The 15,282-nt window shown below is 40.3% G+C and overlaps 1 protein-coding gene across 1 annotated transcript in view; it reads left to right on the top strand.

Annotated features, from left to right (window-relative positions):
- Window positions 1-5,156, top strand: part of LOC126335790 (bile salt-activated lipase-like) — a 33,517-nt gene extending 28,361 nt beyond the window's left edge. The window contains exons 5-8 of the mRNA XM_049999253.1: window positions 388-569; window positions 1,045-1,177; window positions 4,195-4,315; window positions 4,997-5,156. Coding sequence (XP_049855210.1) covers window positions 388-569; window positions 1,045-1,177; window positions 4,195-4,315; window positions 4,997-5,156 — 596 coding nt within the window. The remainder of the gene's footprint in view (window positions 1-387; window positions 570-1,044; window positions 1,178-4,194; window positions 4,316-4,996) is intronic.
- The last annotated feature ends 10,126 nt before the right edge of the window (window positions 5,157-15,282 follow it).

Raw genomic sequence — 15,282 nt, 5'->3', positions numbered from 1 at the left:
AGAGCCAAGAGCCAGCCCTAAGAACATTAAGTGGCATGTCATCGAATCAGAAGTGAGTGCGTTCTTAAATCTCTCAATGGTTGCGCGCAGAACGCATTATTAGCTTTACAGACATGCCTCGATAAGAGTGTTATCTTATAGTCATGTTAAATATCTCCCATTCCCAATCATGTAATAGCCGAATAACTTTGCATCAAATTTTCTTCTAGAGAAGAAACATGTTTTAACACATGTGTAACATATAACAAAACGAATTCCCGTAGTGGTTTACTTCCGTATATCTCAGAGAAATCAAATTTTCTCCTTTCTTTCCTTTTCTCTTCCTGTTTTGCTTCAATATCTGCGTATGCTGTGCTCTCTCATATTTCAACTTTTCCATTCTGACAGGAAACGGAGTGTTATCCACAGAGGAACAAGTGGGCAATTTAAACGAGAACTTTGACACGATCGTGGGTTGCGATATCAGACTTCCGACGAGGCAAGAGCAATTGGACGCCGCTAATTCTGTCAAACAGTCCTATTACAGTGGCAGTGACATCACCTTGGAGGACAGCTACACCACAGCACTGGTGAGTCCACACGCACTACAGCCTCTAGTAACAGTTCCCTGCAGCTATTCGCTGACATTATGGGAACTGGCATGAACCGGAAATTTAAAGATGAACCGAAGACTATAAAGTAAAGGATAAATGAGTGAATAGATGCCAAAATATTTTTACATAAAGTTGCATTCTGTAAATGGAACTGAACCCTCATCTTAGTCATCAAAGTGCACAGTTATGTATCGAGAACTGTGTGAGCATAATGGCATAGGCAGCTGTCACTACCGGTGACGTTGTTATGCCAACTTAGCATTCATAAAACACTTATTGTGTTACTTCATATTCAGGAGGTAAATCATGAGATAGGATTTTGTTCCGCATAACACTTTAAACGACACTTTTTTAGACGGTAGCCATCTAACAAATGCCAGATGAAACGTAATTCGCTGCGTATAATCGTTCTTATTATTTTGTGCGCCACATTCTCTATTACGTTTTACAGTTTGATTCGCACCTCTTCTTCGTGGAAGGTGTCGACGCCATGGTGAGAAGTGTGGCCCGCTACTCCACAGAGCCTGTCTACTACTACCTGTTCTCATTCAACGGCCCTCTCAGCTCATACCCTGGCGGTGCAGGTAAGTGACGCAAACAGTGCAGGACGAAAATTTCTGCGTTTCTCTTCTTTAATCACTCTTTAATACTTTCTCATTAATTAAGTAATCAATTTGCAGAGGATGATAAAGCCTATTATGTTACGTCAGAATAGTATACTTTAATTGTTGTCGGTTTTAGCAAAACTTCAGACTGCTATAAAATGGCGTAAAACGTAAAGTGGAATGTAATGTAGTGTGCTGTAATATTGATGGATCATTTTCGCAGTTACCAACGCGATCTTGGTGAAATAAACATCATGCTCTCTACACAGGTCAAGGTGACCATGTTAATGGGCCTGTTCTAACATTGCTCTTCGTTTTTCATGCACGGAATACGACTGTTCCTTTCAAGACAGACAATCAGACGAACATGAAACATAGCGTTAAGCAAATCAGGTGGCGCAAGATCAGTTTCAGAAGGAAGGCTTCCGGGTCTTGGTGAAGGACGTTCAGACGCATTAATCCAAAATGATCCGTGTCAGTTTATTTGTGAACTGGCAAATGTGACGAGCTGTGATCATTCCGCTATCGTGCGACATTTTCATGCAGTGGGGAAGGTTGGTTACGAAGTAGGGTCTACGGGTATCACACACCCGAAGCAAAAATCACAAAAATCTGCAGATAACTTACTCATCAGCAATTGGGTTAGGAAGTGATTCCATCTCTACCTTATTCAACTGACCTTGAGTCCTCAGATTTTCATTTTTTCTGCTCTTAGTCGAAAAACCTTCAAGGAACCTCTTTTCCGGATGAAACTGCTGTCGGAACATGGCCCGACAACTTCTCCGCCTCACAACCAGGTGATTTCCACAGGCGCGAAATCGGAAGGTCACCTCCGCGTTGGCACACTGATGTAAATGGTGACCGGGAATGTATATAGAATACATCATTGATGAATAAAGTCGCTGCTATGTGCATATGTCGTGTTTATTAAAATTACTGAAAACTTAGGCACCAACCATTATATGTGTAGCTGTTTATTTTCATAAGAAGGTTGGATGTGTTAGATTTAATTTGGGTCATGATTACTTGTCACATATATGCGAGGAAGGATAGTGTGAAACAAATAAATAATTTTCTCCCCATGCTACTTGCTTAACACACCATCCCAGTATTTCTGTTACAGCTTACTTACAATTTGTTCAAATTTTAATTTTGTGTGTTTTCCTACAGTCCTTTCATGGGTATAAAAACATTACATTAACAATTACAAACATAGTTATAATTAGCAGAAGTATATTTTTCACGAGAAAAAATATCAACAAAGTAACTAGCTTTAATAGTTTCATGCTACATGAACAACATTCCGGAATCATGTCAAATGTGGTAAGGTTGGAAAACATCTAAGGTGTAGAGAGAAACGGGGAAGTACAAGGGCAGCGTTCCATAAGTAATGCAACACATTTTTCTTCAGAAAGCAGGCTAGTTTTATTCGGGATTCCAGTGCAATATGTTATTCGACATTATTTCAGCTACAAAACCTTATTTTCAACATAACCTCGTTCATTGTGACGGCATTACACCACCTTCCACCTCACTGGCAGAGCGTGTATCTTCGCGTGAGACCGGTCTACTGGTCGACGTCGGAGTCAACGTCTTGCTAAATCAGTAACTTCAACATCATCCAGGTACCTATCACAACTGGTGGTTGCGTGTGTAAGCACTACTAACAGAGGCGTTCAGGCGAACAGCCAGACGGTTGATTTCGATCCGTCGGTAACCTTGTATGAGAGTGTCCGCACGTCTTAGCTTTGCAGGAGCCGCACCTGTGTGCGAGCGGCCGCAAAGCGGGAGATGGGACTGGTTTGCGCGACTTCGTTGCAATGATGACGGACGCCTCGCCCAATGACTCACCATGCATTTGTTTATTACCAGGCCTCCGTAGACATTCTGCAAGAGCCTAAGAATATCAACGATGTTTACCGCCGAAAGAAACGTAATGACACTCTCTCCATGGTACGCACCTCCGTTATAGACGTCACTTTAAAGTTGCATATATAGCGCCACCAGCTGTCGAAACCATGAAAATATAGGGGCTGAAACGGTAATATTCTACGATGTCGCAAACAAATTCCGCATTTTCTCAACCAAAATCGCCCGAGAAAAAATAAGTGTTTCATTACTTATTGAGCAGGCATCGTATTTCGGTATTTACCTTAATGGGGAAGGTAGAGCTGTGAGAAGTAGTCAAAAACATAATTAACCACAGATAAGTTAATGATTCGGATTAATCATTTGATGGTAGGTGAAACAAAATCTTCCCTCTTAAAGTATACATTTTCATTCAGATTTTTCTTTAAGTCGAGGCAAAGTACTGCTCTTATTAAAAGAGAAAGATTCTTGAAATTTAGCTGAAGTCATGTGGCACAAGCTTTCTTTTGTGGGGATGAGTACCCTTGATTTGTTTATCAGGCAGAACTTCTAAGGTCGATAACAAATAATAAACGCAGATGTAGTTGTCATCTGACTTAATGGTCCATTTGCATTTGTCTGATGGTATGATCACTGGAAATCTTTGCAGCCAGTTGTAAACAGGTGTCGTTCAAACCGATCAGGCTGATTTACTTTTCACTTCTCTTTATGGTAGCATTGTTGTAACGATATTAGAGAACAGAATGCACAGAATTTGATTACTTACATATATATTCCAAACTAAAAAATTAAGTAATTAACATGAGTTATACAATACAGTAAATTAATTTAAAGTTTGGTTTATTAACAAAGTGCAATCTAAAGTAAAAAAATGTAGAAACGATTTCTTGTAAAGTACAAACTTAAACATAGTTTAAGAAACATTGTCTTATTAGAGCTCGGATACTCCTAGTGGATGTATGTATTTATTTTCAAATATCTAAATTAAAATGGCAACTTTTATAAAAACTAATCTTCTGCATTATTTTTATTCTGCTCCACAGCGAAAACAAACTTTGGCACTGAGCAATCTGGACTTGATTATCGGAACAATTCAGCCCAATTTATAATACATGTTTTGTGTGTAGGAGCGGCGCATGGAGATGATCTACAATACCTGTTCGCGAGTAATGAGGTGGAACCCGATTCTCCTTCAGGCATAATCCAGGCTCAAATGACAGAAATGTGGGCTAACTTCGCCAAATATAGGTAAGTGTCACACTTATTTTATATTTACTATCTTGCACATCGGAATTTAACGGTAACAATCAAATATTTTCTTTTGTATGCTTAAAATCACATTTAGATAAACATGTAACCGATAGCCAGTCTAGTGAGATATGTTAAGGGAAAGTAGTATTCATGATAAGCAAAGTGCCCGAGTTTAACTGCCTACTTCTGTGTGGAATATAAGAAATTTAGTGAATGACACTTAAGTGTCATTAGTTGTGAAGCCTCTTTTTAAGCATACAAAAGAAAATATTTGATTGTTACCGTTAAATTCCGATGTGCAAGATAGTAAATATAAAATAAAATAAGTGTGACACTTACCTATATTTGGCGAAGTTAGCCCACATTTCTGTCTTTATATGTTGCTTACACTGATGAATATCTCTCTCTTATTAGCCGTATTCGTAAGCATGCAATATGCAGCAAGTAAAATTTGTAGACGGTGATGCACCAACGAAAATGTTTCCTATCTTAGTTAAACGCTTTCAGAAATTGGAATAAAAGACCAAACTTGCTTATTTGTATTGAGTACGTAACCAAGCTCCTGAATAGAACTGCTATTATCAATGTGTTCATGTATAGCATGTGGAATAGTTTTTCTGCAATTAAGTTAAGTTTCAGAATATGTTTGCCTAACTGATATATTTATTGTTATTTCAGCGATCCAACGCCGGAACAGAAATCACTTCTAACACAGACGTGGAAAGAGTACGATGAATCGTCTCAGTTCTGCTTAGAGATAACATCACCTCTTAAAAACGGCACTAATGTGTTTGGTCCGTATATGAAATTCTGGCACGACCTGCTCCCTCTTAGTTAAACACCTCTGTTTTGACAGCAGTTGTTTGAAGAACGACACTTGTACCACAGGAAGTTACGATACGTGGTAGATAGAGAGAGAACACTCTCAACATAAACAACGTATACCTGAAATCACCTGAACAAACTTAAGACAGGTACCACAGATGTTCGAAAACCGTGTAACATAGGACCGAAGTCGAATTTATTCTCGTTTTACTTCTAGTTTTATTTTCCGCTTTTTTACAAGCCCTGTGAGACATGTAAGTCTACTAACAATTTCATGAGCGTCTCCTGTGAAATATTGTCATACATTGTAGTTTGTAGTTACAAGAAATTAATCCTGTATAATCTCTGAGCGATAACGATTAAAGAATATTGAGATGTGCATTGTCCATATCGAGATTTCTTTAGAAAATTTAAGTGCTCATGCAGTTTACTTCCTAACCCACTTCATATTTTTATATTTTAATAAGTTCTTGATTTTCAGTTTCTACAAATAAATGAAGCGCCGTGTTCTATAGCCGAAGTTCTTTGCTGTATGGAAATTTACAATGGAATCTTCTGTAATGTGATTAAGTTCCATAACGAATAAGCACACTTTACAGAGAAAATATTGCGGTATATAAGATTAAACTAAAGAGAACTTCAGCTGGAAATGTTTTAGCAAAACCTACACTAAGATTATGCAGTGCCAGTGTATGCAAACCAGAAAAGATTTCTTGAAGTCGACAAGACCACACTGTTTTACAACATTGCTATGGAAGTAGTAACAGCAGGAACATCTTCATCTTGGCGGAGGAAGAATAAAAGTATCTCCAGTGTCGTACTGCAAATAGAAGTTCGTTTACGCTGTTACTTGACGACAGCTGAAGTTTCAAGATTACATACTTGTAATTTTGCGGAGAAGAGGCATCCAGTATTTGTTTTCATCTCTAGCTCAACATGGTAGTACAATGGAACGGAGACGACAAATTTATAACTCAACGGGACATGGAGTTTTCAGAAATTGTGTGGAAAACGATCTTTCTTATCGAATCTGTTTTACTTTTGACCCGAGAAAAGAGGTAGCAATGGACCGACAGGCGAAGAATCAGAGCTGTCCAGTCAGAGGTACGGACATGCATATAGCAAATATTGTAGAATACTGGTGGAGGGAGTCTCTCAGTGCGGAAAATGCATCAACAACGCCTGCCAATTATGTCATGAAAGTCTGTTTATGAGGATTACTGCCAGTAATCAATAGCCAGTAGACGCGCGGTCAACTTGCAGCCACTTGCTACTGCCACCAAAGCACTCAGAGGATGTTATCGCCTCAGTCTTCCGCTGCCGACTCACCACCGACCAGCACCTCATGTGCACCAAAACAATCAGGTAAGAGTACAGCTGCCAATGTGCTATTTGTCTCTTTGCATTTTCCCGCACTTCGAAAGATATCAAGTAATTATTTCTGAGACAGTGCACAAACGATTGTTTCCCTTCTCGTATTAGTTCCTGGCACAAATGTAGTAACTCCTTCTATTGTGTGTTGTAGAGGATAACTCAATAAAAATAATCGTTGAACAAAATACATATATTCTATGGAAATAAAACAAATCTTGTTTAATCCACTCTTTTTTCACCGCTAGATTACGGCTGTTGGCACACTGAATCTCTTTTATTTGTTATCAATTGAAAATGGTACTCAGAATAACAGTTATTTTATAATGAATAAATATAATTACCATAAAGTAGTTTGCTAACATGCACCCCAGCAGAACGGTCACTGCCACCTTCAGAAACTCAGAAACTGAGTGTGTACCTAATATTTTCAACACTTGTTTACAACTCACTAATTAGATGTAAAAGGAAAATGTATGATTTTGTACTCAAAGGTGAATTTACACATTTGATGACCTCCTTTTACATTGATCTTCAATTCTTCTTTCGCTACTGGAGTAGTATGTACCTTTAAGAACATTTATAATGGTCTCTCACCAGTACAGTTAATGCAGTCACGTTCAGTTACTGCAATTCCTTCTCCCATCATATGAGGAAACGTCGAATATACTGTTTTCCACATTTTTATCACAAGTAGCGAAATTCTGTATCAGGGAGCATTTCTTATTCAAAATACTACCAGATCCATCCCCACAATAACCCTTCAAACATGTCAAGGGAATTAACAGTAACCTGAAGTTGTCAGACTAAACACATTGATTTGATTAGACAATGAAAATAATTCCTATGTGTAACATGGCCGACAGCGTTTTCATAATTAATGTTACTGTACACACTCAGTAACATATTACTTCAATACTAAAAATATATTTACTTCTTATTAAATACTGTTTCTCAACACATACTGGTCGTGGAGATGTTAGATTACTACGAACACAACCACGTTATCATCAAAATTAAGTCTACCAAGTACAAAGTCACCTAAGCCAAATTACCTCTACAGTCAGTGGGAGGGTGGTGACGTTTTTACTCTTCTTAAGCCAACATGAATGCAAGGACAGTGGAGCCCTGTTTCGAGAATATTTTTTCACAGAGTTGGTATATTTTTCGATCATACCCCGCCCGCTCAGCCCTTTCTTGAGACATTAGGTATCTTTCCTGGTGCTTCTGGTAAGATCCACAGAAATAATTCTAAATCTGGTGAGCATAAAAAAGAATTATTCTTCTATAAGTACTCCATAGACAATCTCTTGTAACAGAAAAAAATTTTTAATCGTCTTCTACACCTAAACATTAAACCAAAAGAAACGATATGCTTCCAGAGACATTCTCAAATTTTCAAATCTCAGACATCTAAGTAATGCTATTCCACATGAAGGGGAGTACAAAGTGGATTGAGATGTGGATGAGAACTAGGAGCGCATCTGCATAGTGTGCAGGACACCTGGATTTGAATCCTAGCTGTGGTACAAATATTCGTTCGACGTTTCAAGTGGCATATATGCTCCTAAACATTAACAGGAGGGACTATTTGCATTTAAGGGTTTTCATAATGTTTTTAAAAACTTCTAGTAAAATCGGGAAGCACTAGGCCTATTCTATTCTTCAAGTATCAATAAAAAGATACTAGCTGTTAAACTGGGGGGGGGGGGGGGGCGAAATGAATATATGAAATTTCTGATATTTTCTTTGCTTTGGTGGTGGCATATTTTCATTTCATAATGTGCCATTGATTTCCTTTTAATCTGGGGAAAGTAGGACAAAACACAAGAAACATCATCAAATTTTATATACGCTTGTTAGATGTGAGACAGTTTTGAGCTACATTACCTGTATTTTACATTTGAAAAAAATATCCCTAGTAAGTCAATTTTCAGGAATTGATGACAGAACCACTTGAAAATTGATAAAAGTGTTGGGAATAACTGTTTAGGCAACTGAAAAGTAAAACATAAATTTGTGTGTGGTAAAGATGTTAACAGTTATGTCAAGACGACATGTATATACCACTGTAACATGTAATGTTCTGTCCGCCCCTGGTAGCTAAGCGTTCAGTGCGACAAAACGTCATACCTAACGGCCCGGGTTCGATTCCCGGGTGGGTCGGAGATTTTCTCCGCTCAGGAACTGGATGTTGTGTTGTCCTTATCATCGACATTTCATACCCATTGAAACGCAAGTCGCGAAGTGGCGTTATATCGAAAGTCTTGCACCAGGCGAATCCTCTACCCGACGGTAGGCCCTAGCCACACAGCATTTCCATTTCCATGTAATGCTCTAAAGAAGTACTGTGTTTCTGTTTAAGGTGAGCCTTGCGTGAGATTTGCGGTCGATCAGATCAGAGGAAGTCGAAAAGTTTACATCTGAGTTAGATTAAAACTATTATGACAATAAGTGACAGTGAAGTTAAGGGCCGCTCATAACCACACACTAGCAGTTATGTCGTAAAAGGATCCGTTTCAGACCCATGTTGACTTGAGCGTGTTATTTTGTATTACCGTATACCTTCAACCGTTTCAGCTTTCGCAGCTTATTATGATAGAGCCTGTCTACACATTTTGTGTTATTGGTGCCCCTCACAGCTGTCTGTGTCGCACGGGCCTTTAACTGATGCGTGCTCTGGGTTACCGACTACTCTGTAAACAGCAAAGTAATAACTGAGTAAACAATAAATAAGGGCAACTACCAATAATATGAGTCGCTCCAGGTCCCAGACGCTTTTCTACGCTACATTAAGCGACCTTCCCGAACGAAACACATTGGTAGTTTCTTTGCATAATCGTTCAATGCTCGTAGCTGTCACGCAACAAAACTCTATAGTGCAGCCGATTGATGGAGAAAGAGCGAGTGCAATTCTTCTTTGACACTATCAGCTGAAATTATCTTATTCTGATATAAGACGAGCGAATGCAATGCTCGTTTCTTGGGCAAAATAATACCTGCAGGTTAAATGTTTATTTGACATTACAATAGTGAAGGATAGTCATAGTACATAAATTTTTTCTTTAAAAACGGAGTTTCTTGAAGAAAAATTTTATGTACTGTGATTATGGCTTCGTTGATGAAGTGTGAAATATTTAAGTTATATTATGGTTACACTGCTTACAATTATGTAGGAATATAGAATACCTGCAGCAACTAAATCGTACAGACACAAGGCGGATGACTGCAGTGATCGTTGCTTTGAGAGAATAGTAATCCTAACTGTGGATCACGGTGCACAAGGACAAGGCCGTCGCAGCGAAGTGAACTAATTTGGAATATTTTAAGGTCCAAGCCGGTTGGCAGTTGCCACTCTTACCTGCATCGACTGGGCCCTACCGAGGTGCCGATAACTCCCAGCAGTGTCAAATGTGAAGTGTTACAAGACCAACAGCCGTAACAAATGATTCCAGGGTGTGGTCCAATAGTAAGAAATGGGTTATGTGGCTACTGAAATTAAAAAGTGGTCCAAAGTAATCCAAAGTTATTATAATCGTAAGTTCAGTCAAGGAAAGAAACGTGGCTTGATAATAGTACAGTATTAATTCCGAATAATGGGTAATTTGAAATTTGTCGTAAGTTCCTATGTGACAAAACTGATAAGGTCATCGGTCCCTAGGTTGCCACACTATTTAATGTAACTTAAACTAACTTACGCTAAGGACAACACACACACTCATACCCGAGGGAGGACTCGAACCTCCGACGGGGGTAGCCTTGCGAACCGTGGCAAGGCGCCTAGACCGCACAGTTCTCCCGCACGGCCCCGAATAATGGGAAATAAACGGCAGTTGAAGCATAAAATCTCCAAACAAGCTCAATGAGATGCGGAAGTGGTACGACAAAACGAAGGGGACTGGGTAAAGGAAAGACTCGGATTATTAACTCAGAATTCACGAGACAAACAAAGAAGTACACGATTCCGTTGAGGATTTGGAGCGGCAGGTAAAGAGTTTCACAAGCATGACCCTAAAGTACCTGAATCGTTAGTGATCCACCAATTACTCAGTACAATTTTGAAATAAGGTATCATTAATTTATTGATACACACCTACAAATTCCTAACCTATCTCGTCTCCCATTCATCTTTGCAAAGAGATCTTACGTTGTTCCCTTCCACCTCGATGTGGACTGCATACGCCATCTTGCCACTCACGTCTGAGTTTTAGATGTGCTATGTGAGCCCCATCTCAAAACTGCAGTTTTCGAATGTGCCTCTCTCCACTGCCCCGATACTTCTTCCTCTAAAAGATAAGAGCTAAACGAAATTGAAGCCTTTCTCAAACAGGTCGCTACTTCCTTGTCCAAAAGCCCAAAGCGAAGTCTAGAAGCCAACGCCTACGTGTCTGAAAAATCCTATCCGCTCCCAGTTTTTCACTTAAGCCTGGACAAAACAGACTCGCCTTCCCGTAACAAAGTTTTTTAGGTCTTCTTCAGATAGTAAACCTTAAGACCAGACTAGCCCTTATCACTATAAATCTCTTGTTTTCTCACGTAAGCGAAGAATTAACAATTTAGCAGCCGTCTCCCAATCCTGAGAAAAGTTTCTGCGCTAGTCATAGGGAGCAGCAGTTGGGCCGTATTTTCTTTGTAGACGGCGTCTGATCCCTTACTCAAGCTCCTCGTTTTAGCACTGTTCAATCATATTTCTTCCCACTATTTTCTGCAGTGCTACGGTCAACCAATTCCATTGACTGGTGATAGAGTGACGGCAAACCGGGTCTTTACATAGCACCCTACATTCCATTCCAAAACACGAATTGTGTTCTTTCACGAGCCAAATACGACGCTGTGTACCTTCCCGAGCACCGTAACGCCATCCTGTAATGAGGAACATCCGGTCTAGCTGAATGGGGCAGCACACAAACAAAATACACAATTCTTATTAAACTATCCTAGTTCTTTCTTTAGTGTCCCTTGCCAAGGGCTCTTCGGTGGGGTCCGTCCACCAGTTCTCTCTGCAGTTTCTCCAAACAGCCAGCGTCCTTTCCCACCTCAACAACGGGCACATAATAGCATTGTTCCGGTGACCGCCTGCCTAGGGGGCAAGTCACTGCAAGCAACACCGACTCAAAGGAGGGCCTCGGCGCTTGTTCGTGACGTCACGTCAGCTAGGCACCGCGAACGCCAGGTCTGTTGCAGGCACACTCATGATGGTGGTGTCTCCCTCGCTGACACAAGAAAATGAGAAACTATTGGCGGTAGTTGACCAACACACATTGTTCTGAGAGATTTCGGCAATCAATTAATTGTTCAATTCATTGCACTTCTTGACAAATAGTGTACTCCTGAACTTAAATTTCCACCTGTTTTAAGGACTGACATACAAAAACAACTTCATGGTCCAGCAGCAACGGCATTCGTGCTTCTTTACCTTATTTGTAAATCTGAGGAAGTTACGTTTGTACTGGGTTGCTTTCACAAGAAACTGTGAACATATTGGTGCTTTTCTTTATGTATCTTGGTTGACTATGGGGTGAGGAGCACTGAATGTTAATGAAATATCTTGCGATTGTACACGTTGGGGGAGGGGGTGGGGGACAGAGGAAGAGGCAAAAGAGAGATACTTGTTTTATCAAATAAATTTTTTTTATCTTATAAAGTTTCTCCTTTCAGTTTCAAAAGGGGAATATTTATCTTTTCTAATGTGCATGTTTAAAAAAGTTTAAACTCAGCAGTATTTTCGATGTATGAAGATATTTTGTTCCCTGTTTAGAATTCCTTTCGTTGAAAACGACTGTAATCTAATGACTGGCACCAGTTGGACATTTAAACACGTAAATAAGTTCACATTTGCAGTGACGATATAAAACGAAAATAAATAAAAGAAACAAGTTCATTGTAAGGGGTTGGCGTAAGTTTCGATAGCAAAATGGATCAGGTAAATATAATTACTTGAATGTAAAATTTCCGAAGCTTGCAATGGGGCAAAGCATCTTCTCATATTGATCTACGTTTGTTTCGACAGAATTCAGTAATACAGAACTATGATCTTCATATGTAGTTTTACGATAGTAAGAAAATCTTTCATCTAAATAAAACTGCAGAATCCAAAACAATACCAAACATTTTGTCCAAAAATAAGAGATTTATAGTGATAAGCACGCCCAGGCGTTTCTGCTTGCAACAGTTCTGGCGTTCGCAGTGCCTAGCTTACGTGACGTCACCAACAAGCGCCGAGACTTCCTTTGAGTCGGTGTTGCTACAGGGCGCTGCTCTGCACTGCGCGTGTGTCTCTTAGATCACAGGTTAAGTAGTTTCTTGGGGGCACCTCCTTGGCCCTCGCTAACAAGTATTTCCTAGCTGTGTGGCTCTGCAAGCCTCGGCCAAATTCTCCAGCCCAGTACAATATGCACAATAAATACGCCGAGTTAACCATATCTACTTTACAGAGGGATGAACTGACCTCTCTTATCATATGTCTCACTCAATTTGATATCAAAGTTTGAATTACTGAGAAAAAAGTCCTAACTGTCACATGACTGATGGATAAGTCAATCATAACCACAGTGTATCGACTGTCTGGTCTCTGCCTGATGCGTTTCAATACAACTGGTTGTAAATATTTTTCAAAATTCACTTGACCAGGACATATTGGACATCTTGTAGGACAAGTCGAAGAATCTTGAAAACTAAGCCAAGACTGAGATTAGTTGCTCTAATCATTGACATGAATGACAACGAGATTAACAGATAGCAAATTTATGTATAGTTAAAATTATATGACAAAGTGATGCTAACACAGTGGGAGGTACCAAAAAATTGTGGAAGACTTGCACTCCCAATTAATAAGACGTCGACTGTTGTTAACAGAAACAACAGGCTAAGTCTAATTTTGATGTGACCATGGCCTAAGAGGTAAATGCTAATCGGATTTAGCTACTTCGGGAGTAGGTTCTAATCAGGGTGCGGCTACTCATAAATGTTCAACATAATACATAAGGTTCTGCAGTGACTAACGCCAATATGTTTTACACTGTTTGAGTGATATATTCCGTGTAGACATAATATGAAGCAGACACTACTTTCGTCACCCATTTCTAATTACCGTTAATCTTATCACAAACCGGTATATTTTAGTATTGGGTCACACGCTGTAACAATGGTTATCACACACAATCACCAATGCAGTTCAGTGGGTCGCTGGCGCGGTTGACACGAAAGCAAATATACGACAAACACTAGAACCAAAACCATTATAAACACTGGTCAGAAATACCATATGTCATTAATCAATAATGTTTTGCCGAAGTCGAATCCGCAGCTGTGCGGACTCACTCAGCTGGTATGACACAGTGCATAGCTCAATCCTCCATCCAAACTCGATGGACTACAAACTCAAGCTCTTCCCAGACTCCACTTAGCGCTAGTCGCGTCTGACAGTCGATTTTGCCTACCATCGACCTGTGTGAGGTAAAAATGTATTTATCGTTGGCTAAGGGATCGCGCACATCACAGAGACAACATGGAGCTAGTGCACAAGATCTGCTTATATGGGCAGCTTTCGTAACAGAGGATAAAGTTCAACAAGCAGCCACAAATAACATCAAAATGAGCAGTACAAGTTGTGTGGCGAAGTAAGTAAGTACCGATCCGTGCAGGATATAGATTTTGAACGCAATTGTACTACTTACACCCGCATAAGCAGCTAGCGAACATTATCCACTATCGTACAGATGTCGCAGGTATTGCTGTCCATTCGACGACTCGGAACACAACGCCAGTTCATCGTCTACCACATGCTGACTTCAAAAAACCTGCTCGGAGGGGATGCTGTTGCCAACTTGATGTGTGAGAATTGTTGCTAAGTTCATGAAATTCCGGGGAAAGCACACGTAACATTCTTGCTTTTCCGTAAGGGGTGCAAATTTCTTAGCACGATGTGGGCGCTCGGCCAGAGCAGTGATTTCACCATTGGTCAGCCTTCCGCTCCTAGTCCTCTGTCCAGAATGACGCAGTACGACTGGCTGAATCTGTAACAGTCATGCCGATATCACCTGTACCTATCTCAAGTACACTACTATCCGCTAAAATTACTACACCAAGAAGAAATGCAGATGATAAACGGGTATTCATTGGACAAATATATTATACTTGAGCGGACATGTGATTACATTATCACGCAATTTGGGTGTACCAATCCTGAGAAATCATTACCCAGTACAATCACATCTGGCCGTAATAACGGCCTTGATACGCCTGGGCATTGAGTCACACAGAGCTTGGATGGGGTGTACAGGTACAGCTTCAACACGATATCACAGTTCATCATGAGTAATGACTGGCGTATCGTGACGAGCCAGTTGCTCGGCCAGACGTTTTCGATTGGTAAGAGATCTCTAGAATGTGCTGGTCAAGGCAGCAGTCGAACATTTTCTGTATCCAGAAAGGCCCGTACAGGACCTGCAACATACGGTCGTGGATTATCCTGCTGAAATGTAGGGTTTCGCAGTGATCGAATGAAGGGTAGAGCCAAGGGTCGTAACATCTGAAATGTAACACCCGCTGTTCAAAGTGCCATCAATGCGAACAAGAGGTGACAGAGACGTGTAACCAATGGCACCCATACCATCACGCTGGGTGATACGCCAATGACGCATACACGCTTCCAATGTGCGTTCACCGCGACGTCGCCAAACACGGATGCGACCATCATGATGCTGTAAACAGAACCTGGATTCATCCGCCGTTGAGTACACCATTGCAGGCGTTCCTGTCTGTGATGC

The sequence above is a fragment of the Schistocerca gregaria genome, chromosome 2 (assembly GCF_023897955.1).
Source record: "Schistocerca gregaria isolate iqSchGreg1 chromosome 2, iqSchGreg1.2, whole genome shotgun sequence".
NCBI lineage: Eukaryota > Metazoa > Arthropoda > Insecta > Orthoptera > Acrididae > Schistocerca > Schistocerca gregaria.
Note: the sequence above shows the minus strand (reverse complement) of the source record. Positions and strands in the feature narration are given on the sequence as shown.